Source organism: Myotis nattereri (genome assembly GCF_964212035.1).
Source record: "Myotis nattereri genome assembly, chromosome: 6".
Classification (NCBI taxonomy): Eukaryota; Metazoa; Chordata; class Mammalia; order Chiroptera; family Vespertilionidae; genus Myotis; species Myotis nattereri.
Window position 1 is genome coordinate 36774411 of NC_138081.1, and position 24828 is coordinate 36799238.

The 24828-nt window shown below is 42.1% G+C and overlaps 1 protein-coding gene across 1 annotated transcript in view; it reads left to right on the forward strand.

The window, feature by feature from the left end:
* CD109 (CD109 molecule) overlaps positions 1-24828 on the forward strand; it is a 122314-nt gene that overhangs the window by 25371 nt on the left and 72115 nt on the right. The window contains exons 4-5 of the mRNA XM_081094514.1: positions 1328-1558; positions 9606-9731. Of these exons, the coding sequence (XP_080950640.1) occupies positions 1328-1558; positions 9606-9731 (357 nt within the window). The remainder of the gene's footprint in view (positions 1-1327; positions 1559-9605; positions 9732-24828) is intronic.

Sequence of the window (24828 nt, forward strand, 5' to 3'; positions counted from 1 at the left end):
TTACCCATATTCCTAGCTTTATGGTAGCTGCTGTTACTGGAAAATTCCTCTGAGCTTTCTGTGGGTAAAACTGATTTGCAAAAAGGAGTCATAATGTAGTTTTAGAACTTCAGGTTTTTTAATCTGAAAAGGAAAAGTCAGGTGTACTAATTATCTGTGTTGTGTAATCTATTATCCCAAAACTTTGGCGTAATACAACAATACACTCTTACTGCTTCTCACAGTTTCTGTGGGTTAGGAATCTGGGAACCACATAGTAGGGCAGTCCTGATTTGGGCTCTCACGAAGATGCAGTCAATATGTCACCCAGAGCTGCCGTCATCTGATGGCTTCACTAGGGCTGGTTCTTCGGCACAGCTGGCAGGTTGGGGGTGGGTGTTGGGAGGCCTCAGTTCCATCGCATGTGGGCGTGTTGAGTGTCCTCAGCATCTGGTGTCTGCCTCCTGCCAGAGCGAGGCATCAAAGAAAGAGAGAACCAGGCAGAAACCATCATTTTCATGATGCAGACTCATTCTGTTCCTGAGAAGCAAGCCACTAAATCTGGGGAACTAGGCTCTATCTTTCCAAGGGAGGGGGGAGATTAGAGGATTTTTGGACATATTTTAAAACCACTACATGAAAGGCTCTAAAGAGCAGCATAGCTCCTCTTGGGTTGGAATCTCAGCTAGTGACCTGGAACGACTTCCTCCACTCCTCCAGGACTCAGTTTCCTTGTGTGGAAAATGGTATTAGTGAGAGCACCCACCCGAAGGGCTGTTGTGAGGTTAAATGACACAGCATGTGCAAACTGTTCTGGTCTGTTCATGCTGGAAGGTGAGGTTTCTGTTACTAGAAATAGTAGAAGGACTATGACACATACTGCACAAGGTGTAGGAAGAGAATGTGTAGCACGGAGCTTGAGAGAGGATAGCAAAACCCGAATCTTATGCAAATGTGCCTTCAGGTGGGGGATGGCATAGGAAGGAATGTTGAAGGATATTAGATTTTCTGCCCCACAGTGACTGTCAGTGAGGGAAAATTTGCACTTGGAATAGGAAATGACAAGGTGACTGGCAGCTGAGAGTGAGCTGTGGGATGTATCTCACATTCCAGGAACCCTGTGATTTAATTGGAGAGCAAAGTACAGGATGTTAAAAAAAGGAAAGCAAATTGTTTAACTTAGGTGCTTAGGAGGAAATGTTTCAATGTTGCAATTACTTTTTCTGGTAAACCTTGCAATTACTTTCGATAGTACTATGTATTTGCGTTTTTTATTCTACTAATAATTAAAAACATTTTTGATGTAAAATAATGAGACCTTGATATGTCTGATCTCTTTTTCCCCTAGTTACCTATGCACAGTGCATATGGGATTTATGAGCTCCGTGTAACTGGACGTGCACAGGATGAGCTTTTATTCTCTAATAGCACACGCTTATCATTTGACGCCAAGAGAATGACGGTCTTCACTCAAACAGACAAAATCCTGTACAAGCCAAAGCAAGAAGTGAAGTTTCGTGTTGTTACACTCCACGCAGATTTTAAACCTTCCAAAGCCCCTGTGAACATTCTAATTAAGGTAAGTGCCAGACAGAAATGAAGGGAGGAGTTTGGGCCGTCTTACTGAAGCTCTCTTGTAAGTTTCGTACACGTTATCTTAGAATTCCCCATGGACAAGCTTCCCCCCCAACATGGGATACTCTCTCTAGGAGGGGAGCTGGGGTTCCAGCCCTGGCTTCTTCATGAATTTATTCATTTGTCAACCATTTATTGAATTTCTGTCCCAGGTGCTGGGATAGGGCAGTGAACATAACAGATTAGGTTCCTGTTCACATTGAGCTTATATTTCAGTGGGAAGACAGACAATAGAAAAACACATACACACATACACATATAGATAGGTAGATATGTATATATTTGTGTGTGTGTGTGGGAGAGAGAGAGAGAGAGAGAGAGAGAGAGAGAGAGAGAGAGAGAGAGAAAGAGAGATTGCTATTATTGGGTTGTAAGGGAAATACTATTTGAGCAGAGGCCTAAAGGAAATAAAAGAATGAGCTCATGCAAACATAGGGAACAGCACATGCATAGGCCCTGAGGTGGGAGCTTGTTAGGAGCTTTGGGGGAACCACATGCTGACAGTGTGCTGGAGCCCAGGGAATGAGGGAACCCATTTTAGGAGACACAGGTAAGTGAATTGGAGGAGGGGTCTTACAGGGTCTTGTTGGAGGAAGGGTCTTACAGGGTCTTGTCCATTTATATGCACTTTGCATTTTATTCTGGGTGAAATGAGAATTCACTGGAGAATTCTGAGGAGAGGCATAATGTGATATGACGTAAATCTGAAAAAGATCCGCTCTAAGAATAGCTCTGGTTGTGGGATCTTGAGGAAATTAATTAAGCTCTCTGACCCTCCGTTTCCTTATCTGTAAAATGTATAATAATATCTCAGAAACTTTTTGTGAGATAATTCAAGTAAAGCCTTTAGAACTGTGCCTGAAACATAGTACATGCTCACTAAACGTCAGCTGTTATTATTGTGGGAGCCTCCTTTGACAGGGAGGCACTGGGCCTTGCTGCTCGAACACTCCGATCATCTGGAGGCAGCGTGGTTGGCAGACTGAGTGCTTTCCTGTGAGAACCAAGTTGAAGACAGTTGAGACCCAGCTGGATGTGGTTTCTACATTTAAGCCGAGGAGAATGCTAGACATTAAATTGTAACATGGAAATAAGGCAACCAATTTCCAGTCCCAGTTTGTCTGGGATTCTCTTGATTTTGAAACTCAAAGTCCCTGGTCCCAGGAATCTGTTCAGTCCAGGACATTGGTTACTCTTAATGTTCTGATGAATAACACAACGGGAGGTAAAGTCAGGCTTTTAGTTCAGTGTCTTCCTATTTTTAGTTTATTTGTTATTAATTGAACAAACAAAAATCAAACAAACAGACGTGTACATAAGACTTGGAGCCACGGTGTGTTTGTAGTAAATACCATGTTGGTTGGCATGGTGCTCAATGCATACTTACTGGATTAAACTAGGATTACTTCAGAGCTGGCGGCTCTGTGTATTTCTGCCCCTGCTGTGTATTGGAGTGTATATAAAGTAGGTTGTCATAGTGAATAGCATTTCTAAATTCACGTGACTCTCTGAGCAGGGCTTTATGGATTCCATTCATACCATCCTTTATTTATCCACATATACTGAGAACGTACTCTATGCCAGAAACTATGGGTAGAAGTAAATGCCTGCTCGTCTTTGGCTGCTTACATCCAATTTGCCTCCTTCTACCTTAAAGTCAGCATTGAATAAAGTGCCATTAACCTTTGAGCCATTAACCAGAGCTAACCCTGCTCATTCTGGACAGCTGCTTGGTGCATTTTTATAATTTTGCCTCTCTATTCTGTTCTAGCACCTGCCTTTGAAACCTTTGATTTGCAGATTCTTTCTGCTCTAATTTTGAACGTCACCTGCCACATTCAGCTTTTCCAGAAGCAGTTAGAGAGACCTTCCTCTTGCTGCCTCTGGTCCTGAGGGATCCTATTGGCTTGGCTCATGTGTGGCCCTCTTGGTCCTGGGGGAGTGGAGTTTAGACTAAAATTCCACCTGGAACGCAAAGTATTTGGGAACAGTGAAGGGGAGGTGCTATACTCTGCTCTCTGCATCCAGGCAGTGAGGCTGAGACAGGAGCTCAAGTCTACTGCCTCCTTCCTTGGAACTGGCAGAGGCTAGGACAATTCAGGGCTGGGCAAACTACGGCCCGCGGGCCGGATCCGGCCCTTTTGAAATGAATAAAACTAAAAAAAAAGACTGCACCCTTTTATGTAATGATGTTTACTTTGAATGTATATTAGTTCACACAAACACTCCATCCATGCTTTTTGTTCCGGCCCTCCGGTCCAGTTTAAGAACCCATTGTGGCCCTCGAGTCAAAAAGTTTGCCCACCCCTAGGTCATAGTATTGATGCGGATGCCCACACCCTGTACTCCTCCATCTGAAAACAGTCATTTGGGCTGGGCTTCAACAGACAGTGATGCTTTCTACATCGTTCAGTGAGGAATAGTTGAGCTGGTTTCTTGGAAAAATTTCCCAGAAAAACGTGGGACTTAATTTAATAAGAGCCCCTGACTTGGACAGTTGTATTCCTCTTACACAGCACCACCTGCAGGCTAAATAGAGAAGTGCATCTGATGGCTACCGGCTGACTTTTTTTTTTTTTTTTAAATTAATCATTATTGTTGAGATTATTACAGAGTTCCCTCTTTTTCCCCCCCACAGCTCCCCTTCACCAGATTCCCATCCCGCCCCAGGGCGTCACCACTCTATTGTCTGTGTCCATAGGTAATGCATATATGCATATAAGATCTTCGTCTAATCTCTTCTCACAGCTCCCATCTCCCCTTCCAGTCTGTTCCATTTCCATGCCCCTGATTCTATTCTATTCACCAGTATATTCTGTTAATCAGATTTTTTATTCACTTGATTTTTAGATTCAATTGCTGATAGATATGTACTTGTTGACATTTTGTTGTTCATATATTTATTTTTTACCTTTACTTTTTCTTCTTCCTCTTCCTAAAGAATACCCGTCAGCATTTCATATAATACTGGTTTGGTGGTGATGAACTTTTAAAGCTTTTTCTTGCCTGTGAAGCTGTTTATCTGACCTCCAATTCTAAATGATAGCTTTGCTGAGTAATCTTGGTTGTAGGTTCTTGTTATTGATCGCTTTGAATGTTTCTTGCCACTCCCTTCTGCCTGCATAGTTTCTGTTGAGAAATCAGCTGACAGTCGTATGGGCACTCACTTGCAGGCAACTAACTGCTTTTTTCTTGCTGCTTCTAAGATTCTCTCTTTGCCTTTTGCTCTTGGCATTTTAATTATGATGTGTCTTGGTGTGGTCCTCTTTTGGGTTCCTCTTGTTTGGGGTTCTCTGTGCTTCCTGGACTTTTAAGTCTATTTCTCTCATCGGTTAGGGCAAGTTTTCTGTCATTATTTCTTCAAATAGGTTTTTAATATCTTGCTTTCTCTCTTCTTCTGGCACCCCCAGAATTTGGATGTTGGTATTCTTGAAGTTGTCCCAGAGGATCCTTGCACTATCTTCATATTTTTGGATTCTTTTTTCTTTTTGCTCTTCTGGTTGGGTGTTTTTTCTTCTTTGTATTTCAAATCTTTGACTTGATTCTTGGGATCCTCTAGTCTGCTGTTGGATCTCTGTATATTATTCTTTATTTCAGTCAGTGTATGCTTAATTTCTAATTGTTCCTTTTTCAAATCCTTGAGGGTCTCACTAAATTTCTTGGAGGTTTTGAGAATATTCTTGAGTAACTTTTTAACCATGGTTTTGAACTCTATATCCAGTAGTTTGCTTTCCTCCATTTCTTTCATTTGTGACATGTTTCTTTGTCTCCGCATTTTGGCTGCTTCCCTGTGTTGATAGAGTGGCTTTGTGTGCTAGATGTCCTATAGGGCCCAGTGGCTCAGCCTCCCTAATTACCTGAGGTGGACACTCTTGGTGCATCCCTTTGTGGGCTGTGTGCACAGTCTTGTTGTAGTTGAGCCTTGATTGTTATTGGTGTTACTGGGAGGAATTGACCTCAAGGCCAATTGGCTGAGGGAACCAGCTGTGACTACAGTGGGAGAGCTGCTGTGCAGGAGACACCCTTATGGAGCAGGTCTTGCTTCAGTGGGGCTTTGGTGCTCACTGAGTCTGCCCCTTGAGTGTGTTACTTATGGATGTGTAGAATTGTAATCTGGTATGGTCTCACATTGACCACTGGGTACACTGGCTCTTGGGTCTCCAGGGAGGTGCAAAGTCAGCCACTGCCTGGGGCCACCCAACAGGAGCTACAGAGAGATCTGCAGATTCCTCCTCTTTGTATTTGGTTTGAAAGTGCCCAGACAAGACCCAGCTGTGAAGCAAGGCGTGCTGGTGCTGGTGCTGGTGCCGGCTTTTGGGCCTTTTATTGATAGTTTTGGGGCTCCTTAACCCAGCTGCAGCTTGTTTGACAGATTTTTAGCCTGAGAAAGGACAGGCCATTCATATGCAAAAGCCATTGCTCACAGCTTGGTTGGGGTTGTAAATTGGGTGGGGTGGGGTCTCAGGGAATCACCAGGGCAAACAGAAATGACTGCCAGTCAGCCCTGCAGTAGGGTGGTCCCAGCGTGGGCACATGACTTCTGCGAGCACCTCTGTCTGGAAGAAAGCCACCCCTGAGTTCCTGCCCCGATGCCAGACAGTCCGGTTTCTCCTCATATGTGTCTGGGTCCCCCAGAGCCTTGACCGACACTGGAACTCAGAGGAAGCTGAAGCTTGTAACTTCAGTTTGTGGTGCTGGCCTTTTAAGAGGAGCAGCTGGGTCTCCAGCAGCCTGTGTGTCACTAAGCCCCAATCTGCACTGGTTTTTACAGCCTGTAGCTCTTACTGCCTGTAGTGACTTCTTTTTCCCAGCTCTGGGATCCTGGGCTGGGCATCTGGTGTGGGGCTGAGACCCCTTGCTCCTCCTGGCACACCTGGCGATCTCCCTCCTGATTAAAAAAGCGGCACACCTGGGTGCCGGACCAGCCCATTTTGTACCTTCTACCAGTCTCAGTGTGCTTTCTTCTTTACTTCTCTAGTTGTAGGACTTCTACTCAGCCAGCCTTCCAGTGGTTCTGGATGATGGTTGTTCGGTATTTTAGTTGTAATTTTGATGTGGTTGTGGGAGGCAGCGAGCACAGGCATTTGCTTACACCACCATCTTGGTTCTCTCTCCTGGCTGACATTTTGTGGCCCATGTTGCTCAGCCAAGAATGACTGACCATAGGATGTAGCTATATTGCATGTCACAGAATAGTCAGTGTTGTTGTTTTTTAAAATCACTGGGTCTTATTTATTTTTTCTGATCCAGTAACAGATCTTTTCAGGAAGGAAAGGGGTTTTAGAGGCCTTTCAGCAGCGGGAAAAGCATGTCCAATTCTGCCCTAATTTTGGCCTCTTCCAGCCAATCTGGCCTAATACTATTGCAGTAAGTGCCTTGGACACTGTGGTGGAAGCTGGCACAGCTGGCTTCTACCTTGACCTCCATTCTTGAAGGAGTTGTTCCTCCTGGCACAGGTGAATGACCTTATGTGGGAAGAGGTGTTGGCATGGGTACACATCCTCACTGTGCCGTGACATTCTGGCCTGGAGCAGCAGTGGTTAAACCAGAACCTCATTCCTGGCCACCTGAGGGCACCTTGTTTCAGTGATTTGACTTCTCTAATTCCACATGCTGGACAGTCAGTGTGTGCATATTCCAGGATTCCAGGGAGTGGCAGAAATACTCCCTGCGGATACATATTTCAGCCAGGGAGTGCACTGCTCAAGATAGTCTGGCACAGGCAGCTGGCACTGTGCTGTGGGAGCAGCTGACATAGAGCCAGAGCCATCCAGACGTTACTTAATGGGCATGAGGGGTGGCGTTTCCAGCTTCTCCTCATGCAGCTGTTCTAGCTGTGACATGGGGCACTGGCGTGTGGGTCCCAGCAGGAAGTGACCCCTTGCAAATGGTGGGTTCTGCTGTGATGCCACCATGCATGGCCTGTTGAAATCCCGATGTGCTGTGCAAAGACTACTGGTATTTCTGCATTTGCTATGGCTTCCTGTTGGTGACAGGGGTAGGTCCCACACAGGCTTGAGAAACCAGGGGGATTATCTCATTCACTCCCAACCTTCCAGATCCTCCATGTGCAAAGACATCAAAGACTTCAGTTCGGACTTCCTTGGTTCGTAGGGCCATGACACCACCTGGGAGAAATGTGCAGCCTCACCAAAGTGACACATCAGCAGAGAACGAACACTCCTTTCCCTACGCTTTCAAGAGCACTGGGAGTTATTGTTATTCCTTGTTTATCTTTGTCAGTCTGACAGAAGAAAAATGGTATCGCATTGTTTTCAGTTGCATTTTTTAGAGTTATCAGACAGCACGTATTTATTAGCTATTTGTGTTTCTTCTTTTGTTGTTCAGCCTTTAACTCCGTGGTCCTCCCATGCATCGTGCTGGGGCAGGCAGAGGAGAGCCAGCTGCTGGTCACAATGCCCGCCCCGCGAGTTGGCCGAGGACGGTGTCCTGCTTCTTCTTGACGGGCTTTTGGTCTTTGGTTTTAACAATTAGTTTCTGGCTCCTCAGTTCTCAGCATTGTGCTTGCTCCTGACTTTCACCTTCTCCCTCACTCGGGGAGAGAGATTTCTTCTGGCTTCTAATATATTGACTGACCCAGTGCCTCTAATCAAAGGACAGGGAATAAGAATAAGGGAAAATGTTTGATCCCTGCTCTCAGGAGTTCACAGTCTAGTCCGGAACAAACAAACACCAAACCCCCCCCCCCCCCCCACCAGATGACCATTGAATACTTTAAAGAGTAATATGTATTCAAGAGAGATAAACTCCAGGTTTCCTAGGGGCCTTCCAGGAGGTGGTCATCTCGGCCTGTTGGAGGCAAGACGTGAGCTTATTTCACTTGTTGGACAAGGAAGGGAGGGCATCCCATGCAGCAATTGTAGAGACCGAGATGCATGAGCTTTTGGTGTAAAATGCAAACAAATCTGCAGGCTTGGAGGAAGGTGAGTCTAGAAATGGAAAGGGGGTCAGTTTACTAAGCCTCGTATACTCAGCAAAGCAGCGTAGAACTCATTCTGTAGGTAAACAAAAGCTATAGTTACCTAGTGGTCTAAGAGAATGATCATAGCCACTATTTATTCACTGCTGATTATATGCCAGGAGTTGTGCCGACTATTTCTGCCACTTAGCCTCACTCTCAGATTTGTGTTCTGGGGTAACACAGTTAGTAGTGGGAAGATGTAATGGAAGAGAGAGATTATTTGCAATAGTTAGAAAACAAGGACCTGGTGGCTGTATGGGGGATGAAAAGCAGACAAGTAGGGAGACAGTAAAGAGACAGAGATGACAGGGCTGGGAATGTCAGAGGAATCAGGGATGACTGCTTGTTTGGCTAGATGAATGGTGTGAGAGGGGATTGTTGTCTGGGAGAGTATAGGAATAAAGCAAGTGTTTTTCATACATCCCCTTGGTTATTCTATTATTGAATTAAAAGACAATGGGCTTGAATCATGAATTCCACCATGTAATAGTGCTATAATATTGGACCATGCTAATCGCTTATAGTTGAGTACTTACCTAACATCTCTAGGCATCAGTTTTCTCAACGATATTTTTAGATAATTCTACCCCGAAGGAGAATTTTAGTGATCAAATGGTGTATGAATGGTAATGATCAGGCAGAGTGTCTGACACATAGTGGGCGTTTAATACATGGAGCCTGTTATCTGTACAGTGGAATCTTTTTAAACAACAACAATAACACAGGTTTGCTGATATACATGTTGTAGTGTTTCATGTAGAAGACACATGATGCCTGGAATTAAAAGGGTGAGAAGAATCAAGATATTCTCAGGACAATATAAGCAAAGAAGAAATTTTGATTTGTCTTATTTAGTGGTATAGAGCTGACATCTTTTTCAAAAATGATATCTGTGCCATATTTTGGAACAAACAATACATCAATGCTGATGGGATTGTTCATAAGTAGAGAGTGTATGTATGTACACAGGCAGCTTTTATATAGTTAACATGTATGGTTTTCATTGTAGGACCCCAAGTCAAATTTGATCCAACAGTGGTTGTCAGAAAAAAGTGACTTTGGAGTCATTTCCAAAACTTTTCAATTATCTTCCCATCCAATACTTGGTGAATGGTCCATTCAAGTTCAAGTGAATGTGAGTATAAATATATTTTTAGGGGGAGCATTAAACTGATTTAAATAGGTCAGGTGGGGCAATATATCCAAAGTCATTTACTCAATGAACAGAAAAACATTAATCTGAACATCCAGACAATTTAAGTGGTTTGTTTTTAATTTACTATGTTTTTAAATGGGTTAACTTAATTATAATGTATGAGTTTTAATCATTGTTGTCTTTTTCTATAATGTTTCAAGGTTAAAACATTTCACCTTTTAGTATAAAACTGATTAAATGATATTTATTTTACTTATTTATTGCATATATTGAGTATTTTAAACCTAAGTAATGAGTACATAGGTATTATTTAGCAAATTTTATGTCTCAGAATGATGACTCCTATTTTTATTTTTGTTTTAAAACACAGTGACTTTATTATTTATTTTTAATTTTATTATTTTATTTTACTTTATTTTTTTAAAAAATATAGCTATTTTTATTTTTTAAAAAAATACATTTTTATTGATGTCAGGAAGGGAGAGGGAAAGAGAGATAGAAACATCAATGATGAGAGAGAATCATTGATTGGCTGCCTCCTGCATGCCCCCACTGGGGATTGAGCCCGCAACCTGGGCATATGCCCTGACCAGGAATTGAACCGGCGACCTCTTGGTTCCTGGGTCGACACTCAACTGTTGAGCTACACGTGGCTGGGCTTTATTATTATTTTAAATCTTTTTTGTTGAAAGTATTACATATGGCCCCTTTCCCCCCGATTGACCACCTCCAGTCCACGCCCCCCCCACCCCCCCGCCCCAGACCTTTTCCACCCTAGCCTCTGTGTCCATGGATTATGCATATATGCATACAAGGCCTTTGGTTGATTATTTCCCACCCACTTACCCTTCCCCGCCTTCCCTCTGAGATTCTGCACTCTGTTCCATGCTTCCATAAAACACAATGACTTTAAACAGCCACATCAATCTTCTGTTCCCTGGTCCTTCTTTCCCCCCAACTCTTCCACATGCTTCCTTTATTTGCTGCTAACTCCTGTAGCTCTGGGATCTAACCAGGCAGGGGCATTAGAATACCACCTGTGATTCAGGTGTTCCCCTGCGCATCACCGTGTGATGTTTGAAGATCCATTGAATGTTTCCTCATTTTTTTCCCTTCGGAATTTATTAACATAAATTTGTGAATAAGACCTTCTGTGGGAACAGGGCTTCTCACTATTGACATTTGGGAAAAAAATTCTTTGTTGTGGGCGCTGTCCTGTGCATTGGAGGACATTTAACCGTATCTCTGGCCTCTAACCACTAGATGCCAGTGGTGGGCTCCCCTCTCTCCAAGTTGTGACAGTCAAAAATGTCTCCAGACTCCACCAAATGTGTCTTGGGGGAGAATGCCCTCCCCTCCTCCATTGAGAACCACTGCATTAGAAGGAATAAGCATTCATTAGCATTAGACCTGAGGTAAGATAAAAGTACCAAGTACTTAATACATAAAAAAGTAAACAGTTTTTTCTTTTGGTTAACATTTTCTGGAACCACATCCTAAAAACAGAACTTGTCACCTTAGTTAGCACCTGTTTTTTGAGCATCTGCATAAAGATGAAGAGCACGCTGGGCTTGTGGGGAGGTTGTACCAGGAAAGGGAGACAGATGGGAAATGAGAATGTGTAGAGGCATGTACAAGGAGTTATGGACTCCTGGAGCAGGGGTGATGGACCCTGGGGGAGTAGACAACTGAACTTGTAGAGAAGGGGGAAAGAGCAGACATTTGTGAGACTTAGGAGAGAGGATTTGTGTAGAGGCAGAGAGCCTCATGTGTCTGGGATTTATTCTCAGTCCCCACTTTTTGATTTCACTATAAAGTCTTTTGGAATGCATTTTTATTTGTTCATCCATCATCCATCCATCCATCCATCCATCCATCCAATATGTGTTGAGGGCTTATAGTGCTGTGATGAATACAAGGAAGCTAAACATGTGATCTCTGTTTTCAAAGACCATGCACATGGTGAGAAGAATAATATGATGAAAGTTATATGACACCGTGGTGACAGAGAAACAGAGGCAGTAGAATGGTAAGGTGCTGAGTTAGCGAGCTCCATCCTGTGCCTCCAAGGATGGAGTCTCATTGAGACCACCTTGGGATAAAGAGGATTTATTGTAAGGATGAGCACCAGTGTTTTTGGGATCAGGATTCCCTCTGTCTCTTATGGTCTGCTCCATTTTCTTCAAACACTTCTGACAACCCTTAAGGTGTTCTCTGGTCCAAATCTTTCACGGTCACATTGGCTCAGCTAAATAACCACGGTCCTTAAAGCCTTATAAGCAAGCATCTTCATGGGTAGATGGGCTTCCCTGGGTCAGATGTCCCTCACTGGCCCATTAGGAAAGCACCCAGTGCAATGACCAGGCCGGGAAGTCTCAGGTAAGTGGTGGCCTCTGAGAGATTAATTTGTTCAGTGAATGGTGAACAGAATAAGTACCAGAGGAGAGGAGAGGATAAAATAGTGGAGAAAGACTTCTAGAAGATATGAGATTACAGGTGGGAAGATTTATAGGATTCTGGTTTGTGGACTTGACCTATCATATGGCTTAGGTAGGCGGGGGGGAAAAAAAGAAAATTTAGGTACTAAAACAATTAAAAACATTTTCAAAATTTGGCCTTTGCTCACCTCTTTAGCCTTCCTCTTCAGTTAAGTGCTACCTTTATCCTTGAACTCCATGCGTTAGACACATATCCCTTAAGTTTCTTAGACTTACCAGTCTGGCTTATCTCAGAGCCTTTCTGTGCTGTCCCCTGGAACACTGTTTTTCACGCAACTTGATTTTGCCCTCCAGTCATCGTAAATGAATGAACCTCTCTAGACATTTCCATAGCACTTTGTGCTTGTCTTGGTTCATTCAGGTCCCTTTGAATTGATGGTACATTAGAGAGTATAGTCCAGGGGTGGGCAAACTTTTTGACTCGAGGGCCACAATGGGTTCTTAAACTGGACCGGAGGGCCGGAACAAAAGCATGGATGGAGTGTTTGTGTGAACTAATATAAATTCAAAGTAAACATCATTACATAAAAGGTTACGGTCTTTTTTTTCAATAGTTTTATTCATTTCAAAGGGGCCGGATCCGGCCTGAGGGCCGTAGTTTGCCCACAGCTGGTATAGTCTTTGGGGGCTTGTTTATCACTGTACCCCTGGGACCTAGTGCTTTGAACATAGAAGTCAATATTTATTAAATGAATATATGAAAGCTTTAGAGTAGTCATATGTCTTGAACTAAATATAATTTTCTCTTTTCCACATTCTATAATCATCCTTATTCTTTTGAAGACAGCATGTAGATCAAGTACTCATTATTGGTGATATAATATCCCCCCATCCCCTCCAACTTCTGAGGTATAATTGAAAAATAAGACTGTAGGATATTTAAAATATACAATGTGATTTGTATACATTGTGAAAGGATTTCTCTACCAGGTTTAATATTAGTGCATACAACTAAGAAAAAATTAGCCTTTTATTAAAAAAGAAAAAAAAAAGTCTTCAAGAGCCACCAGGGGTCAGTATAATCAAAGAAATGTTATGCGAAGCAAAACCCAACTTAGCCTTTGTCTCTGGTTTTTATCTTCTCTTGGTTTCTGCACAGCATTAAAGCACTGTATATTGCTTATTATTGAACTTCTTTTCTTTTAGCCATTAATAATGGTGGAACTATTTTTATTATTTAAGCAGTACAACATTATAGCCTCTCTTTTTGTTTTTGTAAGGCAGTGACAATTCTTAGTATTAATCTCAGGGAGGGGGAAATACTTACTTTCAGGTGAGTATTTTGAAATCACATTTTGTTTCCGGACAAAATATGGAATGATTCTACTATTACTACTAAAGGACAATTTATTAAAAAATGCAGGACTTGTCAGAGCTTTGGTTTGTAGTGATTATGCAGATAATCAGAGTGGCATTCTTAGGTTGGCATTTCTACAATGTAACATTTACACAGTAAGGATGAATGAGTCATTTCATTTACTGATTACCTTTCTATATTACTTAAATTGCTTCTGACCTTCAAGTATTCCTTTTCACCGTTAGGATTTGTAATGATGAATAATAATTTCAGCTAGTAAAATTTTCAGGCTTTTATTCTTTTTAAAAAAATTTCCTTTATTATGTAGTCTCTGATGGTAGAGCATAGTAAGTTCCTTATATATTATATCTTCATAGGCATGAATTTTTTAAAGATGCTAGTTTAATTAAGTTGCAGAGCAACTCTTGATATTATTTTTAAGCCCTCTTAAAATTAGTAAAATTTAATGAGAACACTGACTTTTTTGGGGTGCTACTTTTACATATACTTAATTTGCATACCTGCATTGAATGTGAATAGTTTTTTGCTGCTTTGGGGATTGTACTTTTTCTTCTTCTACCTCTCCCAGCTCTTTCTTTACAACATTTTTTAAAATTGATTTCAGAGAGAGGAAGGAAGAGGGAGAGATAGACACATCAATCTATCTTTTTTGCGGGGGGGGGGGGGGGGGATATCTATTTCTTGACTGGTATCCTTGGTTCTTCCAAATAGTTGCAACTGTTTGTCCCCCACATTTTAAAATTATGGTAAAATACACATAAGCTTTATTCTCTTAACTATTTTTTTAATTAAATCTTTATTGTTCAGATTATTACATTTGTTCCTCTTTTTTCCCCTCATAACTCCCCTCCTCCCAGTTCCCGCCCACCCTCCGCCCTCACTCCCCACCCACTGTCCTCATCCATAGGTGCATGATATCTGTCCAGTCTCTTCCCGCATCTCCCACATCCCTCCCCCCCCCCCCAAGAACAGTCAGTCCATTCCCTTTCTATGTCCCTGATTCTATTATGATCACCAGATTATTTATTCACTTGATTCTTAGATTCACTTGTTGATAGATGCATGTTTGTTGTTCATAATTTGTATCTTTACCTTTTTCTTCTTCTTCCTCTTCTTAAAGGATACCTTTCAGCATTTCATATAATAGTGGTTTGGTGGTGATGAACTCCTTTAGCTCTTCCTTATCTGTGAAGCTCTTTATCTGACCTTCAGTTCTGAATGATAGGTTTGCTGGATAAAGTAATCTTGGTTGTAGGTTCTTGGTATTCATCACTTTGAATATTTCTTGCCATTCCCTTCTGGCCTGCAAAGTTTCTGTTGAGAAATCAGCTGACAGTCGTATGGGTATTCCCTTGTAGGTAACTGAGTTTCTTTCTCTTGCTGTTTTTAAGATTCTCTCTTTATCTTTTGCTCTTGGCATTTTAATTATGATGTGTCTTGGTGTGGTCCTCTTTGGATTCCTTTTGTTTGGGGTTCTCTGCGCTTCTTGGACCTGTAAGTCCATTTCTTTCACCAGGTGGGGGAAGTTTTCTGTCATTATTTCTTCAAATAGGTTTTCAATATCTTGCTCTCTCTCATCTTCTGGCACCCCTGTAATTCTGATGTTGGTACGCTTGAAGCTGTCCCAGAGGCTCCTTACACTATCTTCGTATTTTCGGGTTCTTTTTTCATTTTGCTTTTCCAGTTGGGTGTTTTTTGCTTCTTCGCATTTCAAATCTTTGCCTTGATTCTTGTGCTCCTCTGGTCTGCTGTTGGGAGTCTGTATAGTATTCGTTATTTCAGTCCGTGTATGCTTAATTTCTAGTTGGTTCTTTATCATAACATCGAGGGTCTCATTAGATTTCTTGAGGATCTCACTACATTTATCGGCGCTTTATCGGCGGCTTCTAGACAGTTCTTAAGAGACCTTAAAAGTGTGGTTCTGAACTCAGTATCCTCCATTGACAGTTTTGTCCTGTTTCTTTGTCTCCGCATTTTTTATGCTTTCTTGGTGCACCCCCTAGTGGTCTTTGTGCGCAGTCTTGTTGTAGTTAAGCCTTGATTGTTGTCGGCAATACTGGGAGATTTGACCTCCAGGCTAACTGGCTATGAGAGTCCGCTGTGTCTGCAGTGGGAGAGCTTCTGTGCTGGATCTTTAGGGTGGTGCTAATCTAGCGTTTGCCTGAGGCTATTCGGCAAATGGCTCTGTGCAGGGCTTGGGCGGGGTGGGTCCTCTGGGATCTACAGGGCGGGCTGGAGCGAGCAGTTATGGCTGCTCTCAGTTCTGTCCCTAGGGGCTCTGCCTCACAGAGTCCCAGCAACTGCTGCAAACCTCGGAGAGAAAGCTGCCTTTGAGTTCTGACCAAAGCCAGACAGTCCCGTTTCTCCCGTTTGAGTATGGGTCCCTAGAGACTCGCCCGGATCTGGAGCTCAGAGTCTGAAACTCCCTCCCGATTGAAAACAACAACTGTGCCCTCCGCCTCCGGTCCGCTCCGTGTGCACTCCGCACCTTAGTATTTCACTTCAGCACTGTGCCTCCTCTGAGTCTGGGTATGATATTCTCTTTCCTCCTAGTTGTAGAATTTCCACTCAGCCAGCCTTCCTGTGGTTCTGGATGATGTCCGTTCCGTCTTTTAGTTGTTTTTTGAAGTGGTTGTTCGAGGCAGCAATCTCCGGTGTTAACCTATGCTGCCATCTTGGTTTCTCCCCTCTTAACTATTTTTAAGCGTACAGTTCAGTGATATTAAATACATTCGCATTCTTGTGCAACAATCACCACCAACCATCTCCAGAACTCTTTTTTCTTGCAAAACTGAAACTCTGTACCCATTAAATGATAACTGCCCATTTCTCCTGCCCCCAGCCTCTGGCAACTACCATTCGACTTTCTGTCGCTATGATTTTGACTAGTCTAAGTACCTAATATAGAGGAATCAAACAGTATTTGCCTTTTTGTGACCGACTCATTTCACTTTGCATAATATCATCAAGGTTCATTCATATTGTAGCGTATGTCAGAATTTCCTTCCTTTTTAAGACTGAATAATATTCCCTTATAGGTATGTACCAGATTTAGTTGCAAATGTTCTTGCATCTCTGATTTTAAAAAGTGTATTCCAGATTATTAGAAGGCAATTTTAGAGGTTCTTTAAAAGACAGGCTAATGTTGTTGGCAGCAGGGAGAGATCTGGCCACACCAGCCCTCTGTTTGTTTTCTGGACCCATTTTGACGATTACTGAATATGTGCCCACAGCCAGGCATCTTAATTTCCCTCTATTCCGCTGAGAGGCAGTGCTGGGAAGTGGAAAAGGTACAGAACTGGGGGCAGGTCCTGATTTATTCATTGGACTCCCTAGCTACTCTTAAGGTGAAACTCTAAGCTACTTTACCTCTCCAGGTGAGTAGCTCCATGAAGCCCCCTGACACTCTAGACTTAATCAGTTCTTGGGGGATAATCTGAATTTTTATAACAGCTTCTCTGGTGAGTCAGATACATAGCCAGCTTGGGAACCACTGAACTCTAAAGATAATCTTGTGGTCTCATCGAGCTGTAACGGACTGTAGTGTCTCAGTCCTCATCTCACCCTGGAGCCAGTGCGGGGGATGGGGGACAAGAAATAGAAGGTAGAAAACTCCATAGCTCCTAGGCTTGAGAGCCCCCTTTGGGAGCCCGAATTACACACGGTGGGTGTCACATTATGATGTAATTCAGAAGCGGTCTCATTTGGGTGGTTCCTTTGTGTGTGGCAGTCATGTCCACTTGAGTTAGTTGTGGAAAGGCTGGGCTGGGGTGCCAGCCGTCAAGACTTTTTTTGGCCTTTCAGAGTGCTCCTTATCGTTCCGGCCTTGCGGCCTGGCCGCGGCCCGGGTCAGGCTGCGTCTGCTGTCAGGCTTGTCTGGAGCCAGTTGTCCTTTGCAGAAGAGCACATCTTTGTTTGGGCAGTGCTTGTCCTTGAAGCACTCGACACGTAGCATCTGGTCAGCCCTCCTGGCTCGCGATGACAGCCTAACAGAAAGCATGGAGCAGATTGTGACAGGTCAGAGAACAGTGGCATCCTCTCTGGAATGTGGATGTGGCTTCCAGAACTTTTGTTAGCCTCCACCTAAAAGATTGCTTTTCTTGGGAAATACCTCAGGTTCTTCCTTCCATGTGCAGTGAGGAAGGAGGGAGGAATCAGTTGTGGAATTTTATTTCTCAGAGTGTCCGCTGGCAGAGGTCAGTACTTCGTTCTCTGTTCTTCCATGGGTCTTGGTACACACCTCTTCTGCAGCACTTATCGATCAGTGTAATTATTTTCCTTTTTTTTAAAAAATTGTGGCAAGATACACATACCATGAAATTTGCCAGCTCTAACTTTTTTGTCTAAGCCACCATCATAGTTTCCCGAGATATTTGCAATATCTCTTAATAGATCTTCCTTAAGTTACTCTTTCCCTTTGCAATTTCTCTACACAGCAGCAAAAATAATTTAAACATTAACATTGGATCACAGTATTCCTCAGCTTAAAACTCTCCAAAAGCCCGCCCTGGCCATTGTGATTCAGTTGGTTGGGCATCATCCTGTGCACCAAAAGGTTGCTGGTTTGATTCCCAGTCAAGGCACATACCCAGGTTGCAGGCTTGATCCTCAGTAGGGGGCAGGCAGGAGGCAGCCAATTGATGTTTTGCTCTTACATCAGTGTTTCTCTTTCTCTCTCCCTCTCCTTCCTCTTTCTCTAAAAGTCAATAAAGAAACAAAATAAAAACAAAACCCAGAAACTCTCCGCAGGCTTTCCATTGCCCGCAGGAAAAGATCCAGATGTTTTATTAGGGCCCACACCAGGCCCTGCCTCATCTGAGTCTACCTTTCCAGCCTCATCTTCAGTTTCATAATTCCCCATGAGTTTAATTCACATTAATTCATTTCATTATTATTTTATTTCTATTTATATATTTATGTGTGTGGCTATTTGACAGATATCTTCCTTTCCACTAGATCAAAAGCTCCATGACAGGAAAGTGTATCCCCATCACCTAGTACAATGTCTGGCATGTAGATGCAATAATTCCCTGTTGAAGGGATGGATGCATGAATGCATTTGTTATAGTTGGGTTTCATCCCTGTTAATTCTGATTCAGTAGCTCTGTGGTGGGAACTGGGCATCTCCACTTATTGCACCTACCACAGTTGATCCTGATGTTCACTGTGGGTTGAAATTTCTAGAGAATTATGTTCCAACTGCAGTTAAAGTGACAGATGTTTAGATTCTAAAGAGGAAAGGAAAGGACAATGTAAATATCAATGAACATTTTCAGTCATTTTGCACATCTACCCTTTCTCCAAGTTGGTCAGTACACATCTACTGACACTTTTACTAAATGATATTTTCATTGTGATTTCTTGTTAATTTTAAAATTGTTTGCTAATCTTATGGTAAAAATAAAATGGGGTATTATATGATGACTATTCTGTAAGTATTAGGGTTAAGCATGAAAATATTAGTAGGAATCTGAATAAAGCTAAAAATGGGAACTCTTGTATGTCAAGTGGAAAGAAACACCAGTCAGCAAACATCTGAAGATAATAAGACACAGATCCTACTTTTAACAAGCTCACAGTTAGGGAAGGCTTCGCGTAATAAATGCAAAGAGCATTAGATTGGGAGTTACAAGACCCAGTGTCTGTGCTTTAGTTGAGGGACTATGGACAAATCATTTCAGCCCTGGATCTCAATTTCCCCAGCTGTAAAATAAAGGGCTTGGATTAGAGAACTTGTCAGCCTCTTCATACCTTTAAAATGCCATGCTTTGACTAAATGGAGGTAGAAGACACTGTAGCACTTGAATGGGGACCGTGGGGAGTGGGGGGGTGGGGGGGTGGGGTGGGAGGAGGTGAAATGACAGAGCTTAGCGACAGAGCTGTGGCCTTGGGAGCAGGCACTCGCCTGGGTGGAGGCCTTGTAGAGAGGAGGAGTCCACGAGAAAGAAGAGTTTCTGAGTCAAGCTCTGTAGGGTATTGGGTATCAGGCTAAAGTTTTAGATTTCATTTTATAGGCAGTAGGGGGCTCCAAAACTTTTACTGTGCTTTGAGTTTCAATGTTATAAATTTCATATTAGAGGACAAAGAAAACAAAAATGTGCATGAATGAACTTCTTGAATTATAAAAGATATAAAATTTACACTTTTATTTTATTGTTTTCCTCTGATTATAAAAATAAGGCATGCTCAGTGTAAAAACACCCAAACATTATCCAAAAAGAAGAATGACAGACTTATGATAAACACCCAAACAAAAGAAGTCACCAATGTTTGTTGTCTTATTGATTTTTGTAGGAAGTTTTAGGCAATAGTATGACATGGTTAAAGTAGGAATTTAGGAAGATTATAGCACGTGGGGTGATTAAAGGAAGAGGAACTGAAGTCAGGGAGACAACCAGGAGATTAGTATCCTTGTTTAACAAATGTGTGACTACCTTTTATGTTGGATTAGAATAGTACAGTCTGAGGGTAATAGGGGACTGCTGTAGGGGAGCAGCAAAAACCGAAGAGGAATGGATGAATTCAAGAGATACTTTAAAGGAAGAGTCATTAGGTTTAGTGACTGATTGGATTGTGATTGGAGAGAAAGGAGGAGGAGTAAAAGGTGTTAAATTACTTACACAAGGAGGCCATTAGACTGAGGTGGCACTAATGCTGTGGTGGCTGAAGTAAGTAAATAAATGCCTCAAGCTAATGATATCAAAATGCAAAAGACAACCAATTACAAACAGCTAACTAGGCTGTAAGGGATAGCCAATCAATAATTTCCTTACTTTGCTTCCGTATTTTCTCTATAAAAGTCTCTCTGAGTTTGCTGGGTTAGTGCTCCTAACCTCTTCTAGTTTGGCACTGCCTGATGCCAACGGATTTTTGCTTAAGTAAACTTGTGAATTTTTTTAATATGCTTCAGTTTTTCTTTTAACAAAAGTGTTAAAAGAAACTTAAAGGTGACTCTGTATCTCTAGCCCTAACATGACTGGCTACCCAGTTTGGCGTACTTCATTATTTCTGTGTGACTGTGAGGTGGAACGTGTACTACTCAACAGGTACAATAAAATACCACATGATTCTTTGCTCGTTTAGTCCTGTTATTTGGGAGCAATTCTACTCTAATCCTTGAATGAAATGTAGGGCAAATCCCACCATTTTTCTCTGGTTCTTCTTTGGGAATAAATGACCCTGCCATTTTTTATTACATTCAGTACCTAATATGTCCAGTCAATCAAATTGAGTGCCTCCTTCTCTCAGACTGGGTCTTCACTGGTCTGGCTGCTTGTTCCCGACTCCCTGGCCTAAGTTGCGACCCGCCCAGGATTGAATTGGGTGGAGGGAAGACAGGTGAGGGGTAAACATTCTTACTTGGTCTATAAGAATGAGTCATATGAATTTGCCAATATTTGTCCTACAGAAACGGCAAATTGATATAGTTCAAGATGATACTGCCTCGCAAGGCCTGCAGGCATTTAAAACTAACACCTTTCCTTCTTAGAACTCTATTGTGGGTTCTTTGGAGCACCACTCCATTGCTGGGAGGTCTCTCACTCAAAGTGTCTTTGATGTTTTTGAATCTGTCACCTCCAACTAGCAGCTCATAGCTCCACCTTCAGCTTCTGGGCATCTACACTTCACCTCCAGCTTCCGTCTCCTGAGGCTGCCTTACCCTGAGAGAGACTGGTTTTGATCATGAGGGAAGGCAGCCCCTGCTGGCTCTCTCTTTTTTTTTTGCCTGTCTAGTTGGGGAGAAATGCTCATACTTTCTTTGCTCTTTGAAAGTCAGCATGCGCAGACCACCCCACTCAGCGCTCCCTTAGCTCAGCTGCCCCTGCAGCTGGTCAGTAGCAGGATTTGCTCTTGAGGTTGTTCAGGCATGTCAATGCCTGCCCACTGACAACTTGAGGATGCTCAAGGGACATGCATCCAGCTCTCTGGGCTGTCCTATGATGAAGGCATAAGAGCAATGTCCACCTAATCCCTGGGGGTGGGGTGTGTGTGACTCCTACCCCATCAAAAGCTTTCTCCTAAAATTCCTTTCTAATTTATTCTAATCTTGGTGCTTTTGGCTGAGAGTTGCAAAACTAGTGTTTGAAAACCTCCTTCACAAGTCCTGCATGCTGGTCTTACCTCACTTTGGAATGTAGATATCCTTGCCATCTGTTGTCTTGGGGGACAAAGCCAACACTGAGTCTGAAATACTTCTATTTTAACATTCTGTTATGTGTGGATGTAAAAAATTCAGTCCCTTTATTCAACTTTAAATAAAAATAAATCTAGACAGTGGAGATTAATGCTAAAGCAGACTTTGGGAAATTGAAATGATTCTACATATGTAAACAGAAATCATCCATCCTGCACCTCAGTTCTATTTCTGGCATTTGTTTTTTTTTTTTTTAACTCCAGAAGCAAGAGTTGAAAGAAGCTTCCCTGCATTTAAAAAAAATATCGATTTTAATGGTCACGAAGTGTGCCATATTTCTTTAAGTTTCTTAAAAATAGAAACCCTCTCAAGTTGGATGGCTTCATGGTTAGAGAAGGGAAATTCTGTAACTGGAATAGATGGAATTCACATCTCCAATTTTTACTCTAGTCAGAGCATATTTCTTGGGAGGATGGTAAAAACAGTGTGTCTTCTCTCTTTCCCCCTTCATCTGGTTGGTTTCCATACATACACTCTCACAATCCACTATTGACTTAGGGATAAAGAGACAAAGAAATTTCAGAGATTACTGAGAGCACCTCCTGGTTCTTCTTTTCCATTCCTGCTTTAGAAGTTGTTTAGAAAATCTAACTGAAATAGGCTTACATCTACTACGCATGGAAAGTGGATACATGAGCCGAAAAGCAGGTTTTCTTTTTTTCTCTTATTGTTGAAGATTTTAATATATTATTTATTTTTAATGCTTTTTTAGAATTTTATTTTTTAATTATAGTTGTCAATCAGTATTATTTTATATTCGTTTCAGGTATGCAGCATAGTCGTAGACATTTATATAATTGACAAAGTGACACCCCCCTCCCCCCCCGTTAATTCTAGTACCCACTTGGCATCCTGCATAGTTATTATAATGTTATTGGCTGTATTCCCCATGCTGTCCTTTACACCCCATGACTATTTTGTAACTACCAATCTGTACTTTTCAGTCCCTTCACCTTTCACCCTACCCCCCAAACCCCCTCCCATCTGGCAACCTTCAGTCTGTTCCAAGAGCTGATTTTCTAAGGGAGCGCTTTCCCCATGGAACAGTGACCATATTGGGGAAAGAACTCAGAAGACATTGATGAGTTACATATTCTCTCTCCTGGAAAGGTGTTTGCTTAAAAGACATGCTGCCCAAGTATTTATGCCTTCAGGTCAGCCTCTCTCTCCAGCTGTTGGCAGAGTGAATGAGCACAAGCTGGATTTGATGAGCTAGAGTAAACATAAAACTCATTTTGAAGCAGATTGTTTCTTTAAAACTGAAGGAAAATTGTTCAGTAAGTGAAACTCACACTTCCTTCTAAAGGCCTCGGGTTGGTTTTGCTGCATGTTTTTAGTCACGGTTAGTCAAATTTAATTTAGTTCCGTTAGAATTGACATAGAACAATTTGGAAATAAATTTTACTTTTCTAAAAAATATATATATATTGTTATTGATTTCAGAGGGGAAGGGAGAGGGAGAGATGGAAACATCAATAATGAGAGAGAATCATTGATCGACTGCCTCCTGCGACCCCCTTCCCCCCTCTCCCCCACCAGGGATTGAGTCCGCAACCTAGGCATGTGCCCTCTTGGTTCATAGGTCGATGCTCAACCACTGAGCCATGCTGTCTGGACTACATTTTACTTTTTAGGTCAGGGTTTTCTGACCCTGGCCTATAGGCCAAATTCAGCCTAGTACCTGTTTTTGTAAATAAACTTTTATTGGAATACGGACAGTCTCATTTGTGTACCCATTGTCTCTGGCTGCTTTTGCACTCCAATGGCAAAGAACAGTAGTTGCGACAGCAGCCATATGGCTTATGTGGGGAGGAAGAACTTCCTTCTACACTTCTAAGTTCTTCCAGTTGGTCTAATAATCAAGTTGACATGAGGCAGATTAACAAGAAAAAATAATAACATTGAATTACATATGTACCTATGGGAACCCCACACACATGAGAGGTCCAGAGACAGAAAGTTAAAATGAGGTGCCTGTGACCTCTGAGCTGAGGTAAAGTACTTTGGGGCTACGGAGGGGAGGAAGGTCATTTGCTGGCTGCTAAGAAGAGCCAATGTTCAGTAACTAGAAGTTTGCCCTGCCCTATGGATCGATCATAGAAAGTTATTTCTGGTAATAACTCTTATTATGGCCCCAAATTTAAATTCTTTAAGGGAGAGGTAAAAGTTTCTCATGAGCCCGCGGGGTCTCAATTGCCTTTAGCTCAAAATAATTCTCATGCCAAAGTGGCACACCTTGGGGAGGGCTGTTCTGAACCCCTTCACTTGCAAAGCCTAAAATATTTACCGTCTGGTCCTTTAGAGAAAAAGTTTGCAAATCTCTGTTCTGGACTAATGAAACTTCTCAGTATCAGGGTTTTTGTGGTTACAAGTGGCACAAATTGCTACTTATTCTCTGAATTATTATTAATTTAAATCTTTTAGTAACTTTCTACCATTCTTGACTATATGTTTTGTAAAAATATTTTATAAAAGTAACTAAACTCGTGAAAATTGGTATGGCCTGGTTGCCTAATAGACAATATGTTGAAAATTACAAAATCCAGTTCTGCCTCTCAAGCCCCTTGGACAGCCAAATAATTTATTTTTTTGAATTGCATTTCACCACTTATAAACAGCCTGGGAAAACCTTGCCTGGGACAAAGCACACTGTCAGCACCCAGTTACAAAATGATTTTTTGATTTATTGGAACAATTAAAAATGACATTGAAAAGAAGCACGTTCCTTCTGCCTTTTCTTCAGTTTTCCATGATGGCTGGCTTCTTTCACTCCTTGGCATCCTTATTCCTTCCAAATGCAGGGCAGGGAGTTGAGGTTATTCTATGGGTCATTTGACAGATGGCCATGCCTCTTTAGGGTAGTCTGATTCTGCTTGTGATAAGGTTATTTTAATTTCTTGCAAGGGGATACTATATACTAACTAATCTGATGAACACTGTAAGAACCAGCGTGGGGACAGGAACCAATTTGTTCATTCATTTACACATGCATTCAAACCAACAGACATTGAAGGCACGCTGAATTAGGTGCTGTGCCTTTAATGGCTTCGTATTCTATTAGAGGAG